Consider the following 19658-nt stretch of genomic DNA (forward strand, 5'->3'; position numbering starts at 1 on the left):
TTTGAATCGCGTTTTTCTTGTACTTTATACCCAATTTTCAGTAAATCCTCCTGGCTCTATCTTCAGAGAAGAGCCAACCATGTCTCAGGCCACCACCCGAGGCCACGCTACTGTTCACTGTGGTCTGGGCTCACTGCCCCCATCGTGGTGCCCTTCCCACCCCCACGATTTAAAGACGGGCTCTACTCCAAAGCCTCCATCTTGCTCTGCAAAAACTGAAGTGGGCACAAAACCCTGCGTCTCCCCGTCCTCCGTCTTTGTCCCCCTCCGGTCATTCGGGTCTCCCCCGGTCCCTGTTCACAACGGATGCAAAGGTGTGCCTCTGCCTGCCCCCTCCACCCCACTTCCCTGCAGGCCTTTCCTCCTCGAGCCTTCCAGGCCCGGCTCCACCCCGTGCTCCGCGCTGGCCGCGCGGCTCTTCCTCCCGCAGAGCTCGCCGCTCTCCACAGCACCGTGAAATCTGTCTGTTGCCCCCTAGGATGCGGCAGGCAGGCGGGGAACCGGGCTCGCTATCTCCCGCGCCTGGAACTACGCCGGCATGCGGGAGTTCTCAGTGTCCGTTTGTTGAAGCAGCGAGCAGACCCCAGAGAAGAGCTTCAGCTCAGAAGGACGGGCTGGGCCGGGGTCGGGGGGAATGAATGGCCGCGGGGGGCAGGCACAGACGCTGCTGGAGTCGGTAGGGCTGCTGGAAGGCTCGGCAGCGGGTCTGAGATGGAGCCCACGGAAGGAGCTCGGGGGTGAGGGGACTGAAGGGTGAAGGGGCTGAAGCCCCGATGGGGGTCCTGAAAGAAGGGGTGCGCGGGGATCGAGCTGGGAGACTGGCGGGGGCCAGCGGGCAGGTGGGCGCGGAAGAGGGGACCGGCCGGGCAGGCAGCTGGGACCAGGCAGTGGGGCTGGAGGCAGGTCCCCACGCCGGCCGCAGGAGGGGAAGCGCGGTTGCCCGTGACTGTCACGCAGCGGCCAGCGTGAGACGGACGCGCAGAAGGTTCTAACGCCGGACAGTGCCGTGGGCTCCGCGAGGAAGCAGCCACCCGAGCTTTCTCAGGTAAAAGCCAGCGCCTCATAAATGCGCGGACGCGGACTGAGAGGCGGCACGAGGGCGGGGCGCGTCACGGACCCGGGCAGGGAAGGTGCCCGAGGCGGCCGAGCGGCGCACCGCGGCCCGGGAGGCTCCGTCGCTGAAGCGGGGTGGGCTTCGGTGGGCCAGTCGGGAAGGAAGGACCCGGCCCCGAGGCCCGAGAGGGCGGCGCCGAGGCACGCCCGTCCCTCAGGCGAGCGGCCGAGGGCTGCGACGGCGGCCCCGGGCGGTGAGAGCGCGGAGGCCGGCGGAGCGGCGGGAGGTGCGCGCCGGGAGCCGCGCGGCCACGCCGGTCCCCGCCGGAGGCAGGCCGACAGCGCGGGGCGCGCCGCACAGACGCGGCCACGCGGAGCCGCGGCCCCCGCCCCGGCGCCCCGCAGGCCGGCCAATCAGGCGGCGTCGTCGGCCGCCCGGCCCCGAGGCCCCGCCCCGGCCCGGCGCGTCGCCAGCCAATGGGCGGTCGAGCCTGGGCGTCCAGAGCGCGCAGCCCGCGCCGAGCCGGCTCAGAGCGAGAAAAGCGAACCCAACCCGTCGGGGCCGCCGCTCCGGACCCGCCGCCGCCGCCGCCGCCGCTGCCGCCGCCTCCTCCTCCCCCCCGGATCGGGTGTACTGTCCCAACCCGAAAGTCCAGTTCTGCGGCCCGGCAGCGGCGAGCAAGCGCGATGACACAGGAGTACGACAAGTGAGTGAGGCGCCGGCGCGCGAGTCCGGCCGTGCGGCTTCAGGCCACTGCTGCGCGCCCGGCCAGCGGCACCTGCCGCGGGCCCGGGAGAGGCGAGGCGCCGGACGAGCGGGGGGGGCTAGGCAGGGCGCGGGGCGGGGACGGGGACGCGAAGCGCGCAGGGAGGGCGGGGGGCGCGCGTCACACCGTCCGCTTTCTACCCCGCCGCGGCCTCTGCCCTCGGGACCCCCCCCCCCCCCCCCCCCGGCCCCTCCCCCCCCGGCCCCCCCCCCCCCGCCCTTTGTTCCACCGAAGCCCCCGGGTCAGAACCTTGCCTTGGGGACGCAGTTCCAGAGGGGACACCTCCCTCCTCGCCCCCCCTCGGCCTCAGCGGCCTCGTCGGGGGGACCACCCCGCGGGCGCCCCCCCATCTTGGCTCTGCTGCTGGCAGAGGTGCGGGGTGGGAGACTGGGGCGCCGCGCGGGGGCCCCCCTCGGGGTCGCTTTTGCTCAGGGGGGCCAGCGGAGCTCTTGGGGACCGGCTCCCCCGCTGGGAAGGTAGGAAGGTCTCGGGTAATCAGCCCGTTGTCGTCCAGCCCTCTCCTCCAGTCCGCCTGCCAGAACTCCAGAAAGGAGAAATTTAGGGAAAAGTTGAAGTGCTCTGCTGTCCTGGCATTTTTCCCCGCTGGCTGGCTGTGTGAGTGAGAAAATTGTTGTAGGAGTTATTTTGCCACTTGCATCATTGATGGTAATTACAGATTACCGTAATTAAAAATCCTCAGAACATATCAAGAGGATGAAATCTTCGAAATCTGGGTGATAAACAGAACGTACCGTGCTAGTATTACTTTTGGAGTTTGTGATCAAAGAAGTATTTCTGACAAATGCAAGGTGGTAATGCAAGATGTTAACTTTGAGGGACACAGGGGCGGGGGGGGGGGGGGGGGGGCAGGGAGGGATACTTCAGTGTTTTCTTTGCACCTTTTCTGTAAGTGTGAAATTGTTGCAAAACAAAATATTTATTAGGAAAAAAGTAAATCGCACCCAATCCAACCCTCTACGGCAGATCAGTAAATCCAGATGAGAGATCATCCATTCCAGTTTTATAATTATTTGTTAAGGATCATTTTATTTAAGTGTGCTCTTTTTCTGATTTGGGAAGGTTAGGTGTTGTGTAGGGGATATCTTAAATGGATTAATCTTGGGTTGTAGAACGTGCAGTTAAATTAATCACTTGAAGTGTGTTTCAGAAGTCTTTCGAGAGATCACTAATGAAGAGTTTAAGACTTAACCAAAGGCAGTGATGGGCCTTTAGGGACGAGCAACTGCCTGACTGTCATATGAGGAAGTAGTCCTAAGTCAGGCAACTGCTGACTGTTTATTTCTTGACTTATGGTTTAGATAAGGCAAATTTCCAAAGCTAAAATTTTGGCCCTAGGCGCACTTTGGAAATGCAAGACACCTCCAGGGTGATCCCAAACAAAACCATTTGCAAAAAATATTTTCTGTTGCCTATACAAATTTGGGATGGGGGTGGGAGAAGGAGAGAAGCTGAAAAACTAGCATTACTGGAATTGAATGAGCCAAGTGCTGTCATAATCTTCTGGAAGTAGCTATTACACTATTAATAATAGCTTAGCAGCGCACCAGTAAATCACCCCAAGATACCACTGATTCAGTGGCTGTTATACTCTGCTCCTAATGGTGTAGGGAATGCCTTTTTGTGCATTTATTTATTGTGAGTTTGAGATTTGTACACACAGCCTTCATTTTTAAATAAACGTCATTATGTTTGTTTTGTGTTTGAATAGTATACCCCCCTCAAAACTGCTTTGCCTACTAAATGTAATCAGTATTTGGATTTTATGCCTAGACATGAGTTTAAAACACTGGCTTTGAAATAAGACCGAATTTTGAGGATAAATTCAGTTGTTGGCCCATGTTCCCACACCTTTTCAAAGATGTTCTTCTTTTAAAAAATCTGTGTCTGTTTCTAAAGGGCCTGCCTGCCAAAACCCTAACCTTTGTTGATTACTTGAAAAGATAATCAATCTCTACATTCACTTTTAGAGTAGGTAGGTCACCTTTAGGCCATTTACATATTTCATTTGTGTGTTGCAATGAGAGCTGATCCTTAAATTTGCTTGTTAGAATACTGATAATTCAGAGTAGTTTTGAACATTAACAATTTTTTTTCCCTTAAAAAAAAAAAAACAACTTCATTTTGCTGGAGTTTGTGTTCCGCTTTTTCTCCTTATTGACTTGTTAAATAGTACCAACTGAAAACTTGTTGAGACTGTTGACATTTCAAGTTTTTGGAATCAGTAATGTTTGTTTTAATCTTTAAAACTGAATCTTCTGTCAGACTTTACTAAGATCTCTGTTGATTTTTCTGGATTTTTCCCACCCAACTACAGTGTTAAAATGAAACCGTTTTTGCCCAGTGTGAAAATCTAGTAAAGAGTTTTAAAAACAGATTTCCCACCTATTTTCTTAAAAAGCTCTTTTTGTTCAGTGGCCTTATTTATTGTTGTGGATTCTTAAGTGTTTATCTCTAAGATAAACAGTTAACTCCCATGCCAGAAAATTATGCCTGCTTATTGATTTACAGCCCCCTTTGGCCACATTCCATGCTCAATCTGGTGGTAATCAGTAGAATATTCTAACTTTCTCATATACCCCCGAGGATTAAACGAAGTCGCTCTTTTCTTTCCGCCCCCTCCTCCTCTCTCCCTGGTTTGTGGGTAGGAAAGTTTTTAAGGCCTGGTATCAACAGGAGAAAGAGGGAAGTAACATGTAGCAGCACGATGCTTGAACCAGGTCTACTCTCTTTAAGAGGGTACAGTCCTGACTGCAGATGTCTGAGGAGAATGAATGTTCTGTTTTGCCTCACTTTGTCCTTGTGTTTGTTTGCTTAGGTATTTGAATAGCCTGGCATTTTCTTGGAGTGTTTTGTTTTGTTTTGCCAAGTTATATATCCTGGGTCATGTGTGCAGGTTAACTGTACGTTCCCTGGCTCCCCAGTCCCGTATATCTTACCTGGGGGCCCCGTCGGTGTGCATTCAGGTGGCTTGTCTCCTGGTCTCGCCTCGGTGCCGTTTGCTGGGGTGGGTCATTGGGCTCTTTTACTGGAATATCAAGGAATTGATTGTTTGGGTCTTTTAAAAATTAGCTTATGGTGCCTTGCAGTAAAAAGTGTGAGATCTAGCCGTATGTGTGTTTTTAATCTCTCCGAAGCAAACGGCCAGTCTTAGTTCTTCAGAATGAAGCCCTTTATCCACAGCGGCGCCCCTACACTAGTGAGGACGAAGCCTGGAAGTCTTTCCTGGAGAACCCTCTCACCGCGGCAACCAAGGCGATGATGAGCATCAATGGAGACGAAGACAGTGCGGCCGCCCTGGGCTTGCTCTATGACTATTACAAGGTAGATGTGCCTCCTCTTTCAAAAACCTAACAACCGTCCGAGATGCACTTGATTCAACAGCATATAAAACAGTAATTTGCTGGTAGAATGTAAAGCAAGTTGCGTCTCTAGTGACTATAAATAGTTTAATGAGTGCTTTGACTTACTGTGGTTCAAAGCCGAAAACCTACGATCATTGAATCAAAGGGTTGTTTTTAAAATGGGTGAAGTAGCCAGCTGCTCTAGCTCGATCTGGAGGGTGAAGCTACTATAAAAGAAGATGGGAGATGTGTCTTACTGAGACTGAACGTTTTACCAAAGGGATTTCGTAGTGCCCCGAAGAGTAGACAGTGGTTCATTTCCTTGTGCTCTAACCTTTATTCTGATGTGATCAGAATGATTTCCTCGCCTTATGTGATATCACAGAGCCTTTGATTTGACTGAAGGATTCATGAAGGAAAGCTGTTCTTCTAGTCTTGGACTTTCTACTTCTAAGATCAGAATATGTTCTGTTTCTATTTCAATGGATTAGTCTTAAATATAACCTCTTCTGTGCTTGGAGTTTTGTGTGATGTTCCTATCTGAAGATCTGTGTCCTCGTCACTGGTCACCACTTACTGGTTTCCTCTGTCACGCTAAGCATGTTACTGCCATGTGTGTTATTTCTGATCTCTCCAGAAAGCCTGCAAAATATGCAGTGTGACCGCTGTTTTGCAAATAGGAAAAAATTAAGTTCTCAGGTCACACAACTAGCATGTGTTGCAGGATTTGAGGCCTGGTCTGGATTACGCTAAAGTCATCCTCTTCGGCATGCCGTGCTGTCTCCCATGGAATGTCCTTTGCTTGCTAGACTTGTTGGCGTTCTTTCTGCTCGATAGTAGTATGTGGTGATGGCTCTATGTCACAGTTGATTTTTGTCATATTTTTGTTTTTAAAACTTCCAGACATAGAGAAAACTTCAATTTAATCAGATGATTAACTCTCAGATAATTTCACCTGGATTCACTAGTTGCTTATGGTTTGTTACATTATGGCATCGTATTCTTTCCTGAAGATAAGAAATGCAGAGGGCGGGGGTGCCTGGGTCGCTCAGTCTGTTAAGCAGCTGCCTTCAGGGTCCTGGGATCCAACTTCCTGTGGGGCCCCCTCCCTCTGCCTGCAACTCCTCGTGCTTGTGCTCTCTCTCTCTCTTTCCGTGTGTGTGTGTGTGTGTGTGTGTGTGTTAAGTAAATAAATAAACTCTTTAAAAAAATGCAGAGGGAAAAAAACAAAGAAGATGGCTTGATCATGATTACCAAATTAGGGCGGGACGTAAACAAACGATTTCATTATTTTCTGGTCTGAGGCCGCGTGTCCAGCTTGTTGTGATTGAGAGACTGGGGTAAGTTTTGTTTTTTTTCCTTTAAATATGAAGTGAAACTTGTGTAGTAACTAATGACGCTGGGCGATCTCTTTGCCTGGGAAGGAGAGCCTAAGAATTCCTTCGAAGTGGAACTTACGATAAATCTCTTCTTCTCAAGTCCTGTTTTCTTGACTCAGTGTAAAAATCACAAGTTCCTAAGTTTGAAGTACATCTTTTTAACTGAAACTTTTTGAAAATGGGAGAAAACAAACAAGTTCAGTGCCAGAAAGACTGATGTAATGATTCTGATTGCAGGGGTTGTATGTGTATGTATTTTAAGTAAAGGGTCCTAAAAGTATTTTACATCTTAGGAGGAGATCAGTCACTATGTCTGTCTATTAGGGGTGACAGTCTTAGTACTAATATGTCAGGTTTCTTATGACAGGTGTAGCATTCTTTTCTTTTTTAAATGAACTGATTTGTTTCAGTTCTTTGGATATAACCATCTGTCTTTTTTACATAATAACTGAGTACACTCCACTCCCAGTGTAGAGCCTGACCTGGGGCTTGAACTCACAACGCTTAGATCAAGACCTGAGCTGAGATCAAGAGTCAGATGCTTAACGGACTCAGCCACCCAGGCACCCTCTTTGATGATGATTTAAATAACTTCAGTGAAGATTTAAAAACACATTTGTTAACACATGAAATAATTTATTTTGTGTTTAAAGATAAATATATCCATAGGTTCGCATTGGAAACAGTTTCAAACATTTAGCAGTTTTGGAGCACATGTTTGGAATTACTCTCCAGCGGGTTGATGTCTAGGGTACACGTGTATAATGTTAGCCTGTTTTCATCTCCTGTGTAAAGAAGAACAGAATCAAGAAAAGCATAGAACAAACTGAGTTCAGTTTGTCCTCTGGGTTCCAGATAATGTGAATCCCAGCGTATTTGAAGAAATTTATCATTTGAGGCCAGCACTTGGATCTTGGAAATGAACTGTTAGCATGGCTGAGTCTTTCGATTGTGCATTTGATCTGAAAGGAAGAGTAACAGAAGGGCGAGAGCACTGGGAGGCCGGTTGTGTTTTCAGTAGCTGCTTTATTCCGTAGCGTAGATAAATGGTAAAAACAAGCCAGAGGTATTTTTTTTAAGAGATGAAATCCAAACTCAATGACAGAGTGAATTCGGGATGCCCTGGGTTAATTTGGCAATGAAGGAATCGTCACTTTTTACATGTTAACCTCGTGACAAGATGTGTAAGCTCTTGAGGGCAGACACGGTCTCACTCGTCGCGGATCCCCACAGCCGGGCATCTGGCGGGCGATCAAGTAGACTTATCAGTGGTTGAACTCCACTGAAAAGAGGCTGCATCTGTATTTCACTAAGTGAGAACTCAATTGTGTCTTGTTTGTTAATATCTAAGGTTCCAAGAGAGAGGAGGTCATCGACAGCAAAGCCAGATGTCGAGCCCCCAGAGCCAGATCACAGCAAAAGGTAATGTCTCATAGAAAGCGTGAAATGGTACTGTATTGTATTTTCACGGGTTTCTGCCAAAAATAAAGTGGGGGTTCAAATGGAAAAGATTTAGTGGAAGAGATGGGTGGTAATTAGGATTCTGTTCTGAGACGTTGCCAGTTTCTTTAGACAATACTTGCCTTTTCTGCATGCTTGCTTTGCCTGTGGAGGGATGTTTTTAGTGATGATGTAAGCGAACTGTTCTCTTATTTGTCTGAGTTTCTCTTAAGAAGGGTGTGGCATTTGATGCAAAGGTGGGGGTCCTTTAAAAAAGATTACGTACCAATGATCTTGAATAGTGGCCTGAGTAAAACTTAATGAAGCAGCTATATTCCAGACTCCTGTTGAAGTTATTTTAGGTTATTTAGGTTAAAACTTTCAGAGTATTAAGGCTTGACTTTATAGCCGTGAAAACTAATCTGCACACAACTTGTAAATTTCCCTGTGCTCTATTAGTAGAAGAAATAAATATATATATATTTATTTATTTGTATTATTTATTTATTTGTCTATTTATTTATTTATTTAGAAAGCGCGAGAAGGGTGGGGCAGAGGGAGAGAGAATCATAAGCAGACTCCACACCTAGCCTGGAGCCCAACAAGGGCTCAATCTCATAATTCTGAGATCATAACCTGAATTGAAATCAAGAGTTAGAGCATCACTGACTAAGCCTCGTAAGGCTCCCCGGAAGTAAAATATCTTTAAAGAAAGTATGATCACTCAGAATCCCACTGTCTCTATGATTTCTTTATTTACTGTTTGGGTATGTGTGCACATTCTATGTGGTTGTGGTTTAATAGGTTGTGTTCTACTTTCCATAAGTGTTTTCCATGTTGCTAATTTAATCTTGAGAATTACCCTTTGGAGAAGATCTTAAGGTTTTTTTGTTTTTTTGTTTGTTTTTACTGTTAATTTTTATTATGGCTCTTTTCAAATAACAAAAGTAGAGAAATAATATAAGCCTATATATGTATGATTACTAGCTTCAGCAGTTACTAACATAATGCTTCCTGTTTGATCTGCTCTTCCCTTTTCTCCAACTTGTAAATTCATTGTTTATTTAATTTTGGTATAGTTTTTTTTTTTTAAATTAAAGATTTTATTTATTTATTTGACAGAGAGAGATCACATAGAGGCAGAGAGGCAGGCAGAGAGAGAGAGAGGAGGAAGCAGGCTCCCTGCTGAGCAGAGTGCCCTATGCGGGACTCGATCCCAGGACCCTGAGATCATGACCTGAGCCGAAGGCAGTGGCTTACCCCACTGAGCCACCCAGGTGCCCCAATTTTGGTATAGTTTTTAAGCAAAACTTAGTTATCCTGACATTAAGGCTCTATAATTTTTTTTTTTTTAAACTGCTACAAAGCCTTGACAAACCACTTTCTAGATAGCTTTTTCCTTTTTTTTTTTTTTTCTTTCATTAGGAAATTCTTGGGAGTGAATTTATGGTTCAAGTTTTGAACATTTTATTGATCTGAAATGTCCAGAACTGCCAAGTTGCTTTTTTTCTTAAACATATCAGCATATATTGTTTGAGGGGGCTTTGGACAATTCACTAACTTCACCCTGGACTAAAAGTCATCTTCTGTTGCCCAGGATATTTATTAAACCAAAAGTAATTTTATGCAAGTATAGCAACCTGTACAATGTAACCATTGGTTTTCTTTTGGTGTAGAGAAAGCCAGATAAGTGTAGGTCCTAGGAAACGTGGTGGCCAAGTGAGATAACTGTTCATACTTCTCAAGCCTTTGTGCGCCAGGCATCATCATACACATTTCAGTGCGTTGTCTCATTTTATCCTTGTCACAACCTTGTGAGAACAGAAAGATAGATAGCATTACTACCCTCACCTTATAGACAAGCACGTACTTACTAAGAGATGAGATAGCGTCCCACTGGTCACAGAATTTGAACCAGGGAGGAATGACTCTAGAGTCTGTGCTTGAAGCACCATATTGCTCTAGCCGGTTACGTTTGTTGCTTCGGGCTTCGAGTGAAATATGACACTGTATTAGGGTTCTTGCAAATACAGCGTAGTGGAGGAGAGCTCTGAGTTCTCTAGATTTCAAGTGAAATTTTACTTGATGCTTTTGGATTTTATGACTGATTAACCATGAAATCTTTTTTTCTTGCTCTAGTAATGGGTTTTCATTGCCATTTTCTATTTATTTGGTTTCTCCCAAATGTATTATTATTATTATTACTATTACTATTATTACTATTGCAAAGGACCCAATGGCCCATTCCCATTAGGAAAATAAAAATTGTCAAAGAACTATATCAGCATTAAGTTTGAAAACAGAGTTTTCTTTTCTTTTCTTAAAGAAACAGCATACCAAATGTGACTGAGCAGTCCCTCATTTCTGCTGGAGAAAACAGAGTGCAAGTACTGAAAAATGTGCCATTTAACATTGTCCTTCCCCATGGCAACCAACTGGGCATTGATAAGAGAGGCCATCTAACAGCTCCTGATACAACAGTCACTGTCTCCATAGCAACAATGCCTACCCACTCCATCAAGACAGAAACCCAGCCCCATGGCTTTGCTGTGGGAATCTCTCCGGCAGTATATCATCCTGAGCCTGCTGAGCGGGTGGTGGTTTTCGACCGGAACCTTAATGCTGACCAGTTCAGCTCTGGTGCTCAACCTCCAAATGCTCAAAGGAGAACTCCAGACTCTACCTTCTCAGAGACCTTCAAGGAAGGCGTTCAGGAGGTACAGGAAATGCAAGCATCTTCCTAAGACGTTTGTGTGTTTGTCTAAGTATTGGGTTCCGCCTCTTCCTTGTTATGTAAGCTTGAAACTCAGACTGAAATGAATGGATTAGGAACAAAAGACTTTCTTTTCTTTTTTACGAGAAAAGGCCAATGGGTATAATTTGTAAACTAAACCTACAAAACCAGAAATCATTATCAAGGGCACATGGCTAATCTTACCAGCATTTGAGTTAACAATTATGATTTCAGCTAAGTGATTTTGTCGGAGAAAGAAAACCCCATATGTAATCTTCCATCAACAACAGATATCTCCACAGAAGTCTGTTTTCAGCTTTTGCCCTAGACCAGAACAAGATTCTTGTAATTGGTCTCAATATAAAATGATTTCTCATGGATTTTCTGGGTCTCTCTTGCTTGGTAGTAGAGTCAGGGAGGCAGTAGATGTTGGTGAGGCATGCGTTGTGTGAAATTTACAGTTTAACTCCAAACACTTTTGTGGTTCATCACCACAAAAAAGTTGGGGAGTAAGGATGTTTAAAGCCATATTTAATGTCTCACGGGGAAAAGGAATATCCCTTTGCTTAGGGCACTAGGAGGAGAATCGTAGCTCTATCTGAGAACAGTGCCTCAGTCCGTCCATTGGTGGTACAGACCTGATAGGGTAGCTTCACTTGCTGTGATGAGCCCTGAAAGTCATGAGATCTTGGTTGCAGATTCTAGAGTTTGAACAGAATTGAGATGTGTGGGGAAGTTGGGAACAGGGGATAAGGCAGCACTCTGGGGGAGTACCTGCGTGGATTTTCCTTCAGAATTTTTTTGTAGAGTTAAAGTTTTTATTTTCAAATGAATGTCGAATGAGTAGTGTGTAGCCGTGAGCCACATACTTGTGTGCTGTAGCACGTGTCGGTCTTTAGTGAGCCTGATAACCAGTTAAATAGTCGTGGCTTATCACATTCGTATTTCAGGTTTTCTTCCCCTCGGATCTCAGCCTGCGGATGCCTGGCATGAATTCAGAGGACTATGTTTTTGACAGTGTTTCTGGGTAATAGTTGTCTTTTAATTTGATTTTTAACTTTCAGCTCTTATGACTTTTTGTGTTAATCTGATGTTGGAAAATCAGAGGTGGCTTTGGTGGTTTATCTTTGCTAGAGGGACATTCGCTTTAGTGCACTTAATTTTGAACTCTGTACTGTGTTTCATGTTTCCTTAATTCTTGGTGTTGGTGCTTTTTCTTTCCTTCAGTTTCTTTATGTGATGGTGGTAGAATGGGGTCTAGAAGAAGAGACGAGGGGACTCAACTGGATCCCTGTGCGCCCTTCCGTTTCCAAGAACATATAATTCTGTGAGAATTCAGAAATAACATCAAGTGGATAAAGGCTTTTATTTTGTATTAGCCTCACTTGTGGTGAAATAAATGAAGTCAGCTTTTTTCTGACCTGACAACCTCTTCTTTTAAAACCTCAAAATTGTACTTCATGCCAGCAATATGAGTATCTTCCAAGTTAATTATGAAAATGTACGAACACCTTCGGATGTTTTTTAAGGCATTTAGGATTTCATTTTATAATTTAGTCTTACGCATCTTTTGTATGTTGTGCTTTGAAGTAAAACCAGGTTTTTTTGTTTTTGTTTTTTTAAGTCTAGGATTTGATGGGAATTGAGACTTCCCTTAAAGACCTGCCTTAAGGTACAGGAGTCACAAACTCAGATACCTGTAGGATCTAAGATAGGGGTCAGCAGACCTTTTCTGTAAAGGATCAGATAGTACATACTGAAGCTTTGTGAGCCTTACAGGCTCTGTTGCAACTGCCCAGCTCGCTACTGCGGCACAGAAGCAGCTGTAGACTACACGCGAAGAAGGGTGCGGTTGTGTTCCAATAAAACTTTATTTACAAAAATAGGTGTAATTCTCGAGCTCTGCTCTAGGAAGGTTATTAACTCAAGGGAGATATATACATGTTACTTTAAGGTGATAGTGACTGTAGAGAATTGTGCAGTGCCCATCACAAAACATTGAAATTCCAAGCAAAAACCTCAAAAAGAGTGCTGTGCAGACCAAATCGAATTTAATCAGAGACCTACCGGGCCACCTGTTTGCAGCCCTTGCTGGGTAAATACCAAATTGGAAGCATGTCTTGTGAGATTTCCTTCCAAAGTCCTTTTCAGCTGCTAGTATCTTTAATACCCTTAGCTTCTAAACTTCTAATTTTTAACCTTTTCACTTCATAGAATTTCTAGTAGGCATTTTGTAGCCCTGCATATGAGAGATTTGAGAATATCTGTGTTGCTTTAGCTTATATTTATTGTGCCAGAAGTAGCACATGCTGTTTATAATATGACACAGTCAGTTGGATGTTTCCTGGTAGTTGGCTATTTGCATACATCCACACTGAAGCATTTCAGAGATCGCACTGACCTATAAAGAGAGCTTCTGAAAGAGTGGATTAGAGAGCTGTGGCTTTTTTTTTGTTCTTTAGGAACAACTTTGAATATACCCTAGAAGCCTCAAAATCACTTCGGCAGAAGCCAGGAGATAGCACCATGACCTACCTGAACAAAGGGCAGTTCTACCCCGTCACCTTGAAGGAGGTGAGCGGCAGCGAGGGGATCCACCGGCCCATCAGCAAAGTCCGGGTACGTTCTGCTCTTGGCTCTGTTCTCCAGGAAAGCTCGTCAGAGCTCTCATTTAGATCTAAATGAAGATCTAAAATGGCAGTTTACAGCCTTAACTGTAAAATAGAACACTAAGTAAGATTTCCAGAAGATACTCACCCTTTAGCATCTTTATATCATAATCCATTCTCTTTCATAGAGTGTGATCATGGTGGTTTTTGCAGAAGACAAAAGCAGAGAAGATCAGTTAAGGCACTGGAAGTACTGGCACTCACGGCAGCACACGGCCAAACAAAGGTGCATTGACATAGGTGAGGAGCTCTGGAGCCTGCTTTTATTCCCAGAGGTGTAAGCATCCAGTTTTCTAATTCCAGTTATTTTTGGCAGAGCGATCGGCTTCCTGCCGAAAGCATTTGAATTTTTATGCCAGCTACTGATCTGTTCCAAACCCTGTTCTCGGCCTCCTGGAATCAGTGTTGTTCACTTACTTCCTTCATAAGGACGTGTGGCCTGTGCAGTGCTGGCTCTCCAGATGACTCTGGACCAGAAGCTCTAGAGCTGGCTCATGTAAGAGGGCCCTGCTCTTTGGTCTGCAAAGTTTTTGAGGTGGAATGTCTTCTTTAAGAGATACTGATTATTTGTAGATGATGGTGAAGTAGAGAAAAAACCCTAAATAAACAAGCAGAAGCAAATACTGCTGGCGGGCACTTACCTAAGCTATCTCCCCTGGCTACCTGATGAGCTGTACTGCTAGGCTCTTCTGTCTTCCAAGAGACCCAGGGATGTAGCCGCTGGGCTGTGGCGGCAGATCTGGGCAGAACCGTGTTTAATTTAATGCAGGGGCTTCATGAGAAGGGCTCTTCTTGCCATGTAGAAATTTTGGTACAGAGCTGTCATCTGTATCACAAGATGGCTCTTAATCTCAGTGTTACTTCTATTGCCTTTTGTAAAGTTCATGTTCTCTTTTCAAAACAATTTAAAAGAGCTAAGTTCTCATCTTGGTTCTCTGAGCTAGTTTTGCGACCTTGGGACAATTATGTAAACTTTTAGTCCTAAATATCTTAATTTTGACATAATGGGGAAAAATTAAATAGGTCTAAGCTTACCTGTATTTTGAAAATCTTGTGACTCTTATTTTCATCTTTTTGAACCTTTTTCAATACAACAATGTGTTCATACAAGTTTTTCAGAGGCAATAATATGGAAAACGTTGGAACCAGAAATCACGATTTCCCTTTCTTTTTCATCACTCATGTAGCTGACTATAAAGAAAGCTTCAACACCATCAGTAACATTGAGGAGATTGCATATAATGCCATTTCCTTCACTTGGGACATTAACGATGAAGCAAAGGTAGGTACCCGAGTCCCGGGCTCCCCCGCTTCCAGCTGTGGGAGGGAAAGTGGGAGGAGCTTAATGATTTGGCAACTGATTTTTTTTTTTTTAATGGTTTTGCATGTTTTATTCTTTCGCTAAGTAATAGCGAGAATGAACTCGGTAAGAGGATAGGTGAGAGCCATTAAGTCATGAGGTGTGTGAAAATGAGACAAGACTTTGGGAGAAGAAACCGCTGTTGTCTCATCAGCTATGCCCTTTCTTCTAACCTAGCAGAGTCAGCTGGATTCTTGACTTTCTCTTGTAAGTGCAGCTTCTTCCAGAGGTTACAAAACTGTCCTTGTCCCTCTCTTTCCTCCAAAAAGGACAGTCTTTGTGGACCTCCTTCTGCACGTGTGGTGCAGTGCGTGAGCCTGCAGAGTGGCGGGGGGCGGGGGAGTCAGGGCACCTGACTTTTCCTTATTTGCAGAGAGGCATTAATATCTCCCTCCTCCCTCCTGCGGGCCCGGGATGTGGATTATTGAAACAATTGCCCAGGAAGCTGTTGGAATTTCTTCAGAAAGTCTCTTAAATACAAGTTCTCGTTAGCAGTACTTTCCTGCCGTTACTTTCACATTCAGCTAGAGTAAGGGTCTTCTCTCTGCACTTTTCCTCATGAAGAGTTGCCTCCAATTCACGTGATCATTTGGATCATTCTAGTTGGAGTGTTTGGTCCTTGCCAGAAAAATTCAGCATGTCCTTGAGTCATTTCTGCCCTTCCCACAGCATTCTTTCAGTATAATCCCTCTTTCGTGGAATTACAGGGGTTTCGTAGGTAATTTTTCCTTTGGGTTACTTAAAAACTCGGGAGCTCAGGCCTCACAGGGGAGACACGTCCGTGGGCGGTTGGCACGGAGCTGACGCTGGGTACTGTCGCAGACTTGCCGTGTGCGTTGCACTGCCCTTCGTCAGGGGCCAGGTGCAAAGCCACGACCACCTACCTGTCCTCTACCTTGAGAATTTCTTCTCTTATTTATTCAGTAGGAAGCTTAGCAATGACAGATAAGACAGCATTAGGTATTACTTATTGCATAACTTCATTTTTTACTGCCTACGGTTGCTTTAAAAAAAAATTCTGTGATTGGATTCTTGTGAACCGTGTGAACTTTGTGGCATCGTCCTTTCTTCCTGGGGGCGTCCTGTCTAAGGCAAAAGTGTGTCTTCAGTGGAGGACGTGGTGGGTAGGGTCTGCCAGTGTGAGGAAGTGGGGCTTACTATGGTCGCATGAGGCGACCCCCTTGGTCCTACACAGGTGTCCTCAGGGTGCGTCGTCCACAGTCTGGCGCTCGAGTAACCCGGGAATTCGCTATAGAAGAGTTGTTAGGAAGAAAAGGAAACTTCATTTTATGTAATTGTTGCTACAGTTACTTTGAGATTAAATCCCAAGCAGCCTATAAGAACAGTTGGCCCTGTGCCCTCCGAGAGCTTCTGTTCTTAAAGCAAAATAGAGGTAGACTTCCTGTTTGCCATTAGGGACTAATTGAGAAATTGTGGAGGTGGTGATCGGGAACCCTTAAGTCCTGAATCCACTTTTCTGATTTACCCATAACCTTGGGTTTCGTCCCTTAGTTCACTAGCTCGGTTTTCTCCCCTTTCTCCCCCCAGGAAAATAAAAAGGCTGTGGTGGCCAACTCTCTTTCTCATTGGCACGTCATCAAGGTTAATAAGCACTTGTCAGAGTGCCTGGGGATCTGGGTGGAAAGGCCCAGCATGTGGGCGGGGTGCTCCGGTTGTCTGACGTGTTCCTCTTCGGGGGGTAACGAAAGCCCAGGTGACGGGTCAGGATAATGGCTGCTTTCATTCTGGCGACCTTCAGCATGTTTGTAGTAAAGAGAAGTGTTGTTGGGGTGTCTTAAGCAGCCTTAGTAGCTGCTTGTTCATGGATGGAGGTAAATTCAGTTTTCATTTCCCCTTCCAGACCCCCAACACTGACTTGGTTTTTAAGCCTTTGCCTGCTACCAGAAAGCGTTTGTGCCATTTCTTAATGAGGCTGTTGCCTTTTGATGCTGGTATCAGGCATCAGCTTCAAGCATGTGTTGGAATTCAGTGTCCAGATTCTTGGCTTTCCCTGGCCAAGTGGATGTTTTCTGTTTTTACACTTAAAGTAATTGATGCCCCAGGGCAGCTAGAGTGAACGAGTATGCGTGCAGAATCTTGTATAGATTTTTTTGATTTTTGATTCTTTTTCAAAAGTATCCACTTTTGTTGCCCACTTTTCTTGTTCTCATTTAGAATACGTTTGTTGTTCATTCTCTCCCATAAACGTAAGAGGTGATGTGTGCCATTCCCCTGCTCCCCAAAACACTTTAGAAACAAATCTAATATCCCCTTCTGGCCATGCCAGGATGAGTAAAACCAGAATTCTGGCCCTGTGTGGACATCTGAGTTTTCCCGTAGCTTCTGCAGCTCGCTCTGGGGGTGACTGTATTTTGAGGACATAGGAATCCCGAACGCCATGGCTTATGTTCCAGGTTGGAAAGAACGCTGCCAAGCTGGACTCATTGAATCCACTCCCGTCATATTGTCACGTACTTGTGTTATCACGCACCTGCTGTTCCTTTAGAAACTCGAAGACATTATGGAGGCTGTAAAAAAAAAATGACAAGTTTTCAAAATGGCAAGGAGGAGGAAATGACTCTGAAAAGCTGAGGTAGCTTAGGAATAGCCCCCCAGGTGGCCCTCACCTCTCCGCCGTGCAGACCTGTTTCAGCTCGTTTTCCTGTCTTCCACACAAAGTTCGATTTGTCTGGGTAGCCAGGCTTCTTTTAAAGAGGCAGAAATCTCTGGACAAGTGCAGGTTCATCAGACACTCATCTTCCCCCATGGAATACCTTTACGGTCAGATTTCTTCCCTTCAGATGTACAGCTGATCGCAGGTAATTTTGGCAGGAAGAAGCCTCCGCCTTTGAAACCTTAAAAATGGAGCTCTGGTGAGGGGCTGCAGTTGAGAATCCGGGAGTTCTGAGGGCATCGGTCACGTGGGAGAGGGCAGGGAAGCGAGAAGGGCGCATGAGGAAGGTCGGGGAAGGTGTGCGCCTTCTTGGGCTGGATAGAGATCTTGGCTGGAGCCTGCTGTGCACATCCCCCACCCCGGGGATTCGTGACGCAGCGAAGAGCTACCGTCCGCCAGGACCAAGGCACTGTGCTCAGTCCAGGCTGTGACCCTGGTGTCGTCATTCAGGTACGTTGGCAGTCCCATGGGCTTTTGTGGGAGAGTTTGAGATCCTAAATATAACATCACAGAAAGGGTGTTTACACCACTTTGCAGATGAACTTTGGAGACACTGCTAATTTATAAATTGGGACTGTCTGTCCTGTTCCAGTGACAGTATTTCCAGAATCCAGTGGTTAATTCTGGATAGGCTGCACATCTTGGCCTGGAGTTTTATTTCTTGCTGGAATTATAAATGAAGGGTTTACAACAGTGTTGAGATTTGGTTTGTGATAGGAAGTAAGGACCTCTCAAAGCCTGAAGATCTAGAATAAATAAAGGAAACAGAAGTTAGGGAGAGAGAATTAACTTCCTTGAATGCCTGTTTAATGCTAGGCACTGTGCTAAGGGCCCTTTTCCGTGTTCACATGTAACGAGGTAGTGCTACCTGCTCAGTACCCAGAAGAAAGCACTTAGTCCCCTAGATGAGTACGTGTTTGCTACGTGGTCATCACGATGAGGCTGTCCGAGGATGTAAGAATCTAGACCTTGAAAAGGACAGAAGGCGTTTTGGACAGGGGGGAGTATTTAAAAGTCTAGTTGGCTCCCAGCTGGCTCAGTCAGTGGAGCCTACGACTCTTATATTGGGTGGAGAGTTCAAGCCCCAGTGTTGGGGTGTAGAGATCACATTAAAAAAATAAAATTTTTAAAAGTGCGTTAATTCTTGTTAATAGAGTAGCTTTATTGCTTCACTGTATAAGTTCCCTTAGTCCTTAGTAGAAAAGCACTTTGCTAACAGGAAATAATTTATGTTGATTGTTGGTAGGTGATGTTTAACTACAGAGAAATAGAAATTATAGCTGTGTTGGAATCAGGTGGAAACTGGGCCAGCCAGCTTTGAGGGAGCCCCTGGACTCAGGGGACCGCTAACAGGAAGGGATCTCTGTTGATGGACTGGGAACACACTGAGTTATAATTGCCTAGACAGTTTGGCAACAGGAAAAGAGCTACGGTCCAAAGCCAAGGTCGGGTTTTCTTTGATCACCTATATGTAGCTGTGACGCCCATGAATATTAAGCAGATCTTTCTATTTTTAAAGGTTTTCTTTAGAGAGTGCACCTGCACGCCTGTGTGGGTGCGCCTGCGTGTGGGGGGGGAGGGGGGAGGAGGGGGGAGAGAATCCAAAACAGGCTCCGTCCTGAGCACAGAGCCAGAGGTAGGCTGGATCTCACGACCTTGAGGTCATGACCTGAGCCAGAATCAAGAGTCAGACTCTTAACTGACTGAGCCACCCAGGTGTCCCAAATTTTAAGCAAACCCTTTAAAAATGTAGTGGACCCCAGGGATACAAAACATGTAACATATTTGTTCCAATAGTGACTTGTACATTTTTTAAAATTAATTTTTAAATTTTTTAATAAATGTATAATGTATTTTTATCCCGAGGGGTTCAGGTCTGTGAAGCACCAGGTTTACACACTTCACAGCACTCACCATAGCACATACCCTCCCCAGTGTCCATAACCCCACCCCCCTCTCCCGACCCCCCGACCCCCGTGACTTGTACATTTTTACACCAGAAGCTGCGTTATGGTGCAGCCACCGTTCCCATGTTTGATTTTTTAAACTATGAGCAGCAAAGCACTTACTGCCAGACAGACAAGCACAGAGCTTCTGCTAGAGGAAGTTAGATGTGGAGTCTGGCTGTTTCATTGTCTGTGCATTCATGGCTTAAAGCAGCCTGGCCTGCTTCCTGGGGTGCTCCAGTGGGCCCCGCTGGCTTTCTGAATCTTCGGGTGA

At 45.7% G+C, this 19658-nt stretch overlaps 1 protein-coding gene across 1 annotated transcript in view; it reads left to right on the plus strand.

Annotated features, from left to right (window-relative positions):
• The first annotated feature begins 1573 nt into the window (after nucleotides 1–1573).
• Nucleotides 1574–19658, plus strand: part of GRHL1 (grainyhead like transcription factor 1) — a 51719-nt gene continuing 33634 nt past the window's right edge. Inside the window, exons 1-8 of the mRNA XM_059405135.1 lie at nucleotides 1574–1760; nucleotides 4976–5162; nucleotides 7913–7983; nucleotides 10328–10718; nucleotides 11686–11762; nucleotides 13198–13354; nucleotides 13533–13644; nucleotides 14592–14686. Coding sequence (XP_059261118.1) covers nucleotides 1741–1760; nucleotides 4976–5162; nucleotides 7913–7983; nucleotides 10328–10718; nucleotides 11686–11762; nucleotides 13198–13354; nucleotides 13533–13644; nucleotides 14592–14686 — 1110 coding nt within the window. The 5' untranslated portion in view covers nucleotides 1574–1740. The remainder of the gene's footprint in view (nucleotides 1761–4975; nucleotides 5163–7912; nucleotides 7984–10327; nucleotides 10719–11685; nucleotides 11763–13197; nucleotides 13355–13532; nucleotides 13645–14591; nucleotides 14687–19658) is intronic.

This window comes from Mustela nigripes, chromosome 7, assembly GCF_022355385.1.
Source record: "Mustela nigripes isolate SB6536 chromosome 7, MUSNIG.SB6536, whole genome shotgun sequence".
Lineage (NCBI taxonomy): Eukaryota > Metazoa > Chordata > Mammalia > Carnivora > Mustelidae > Mustela > Mustela nigripes.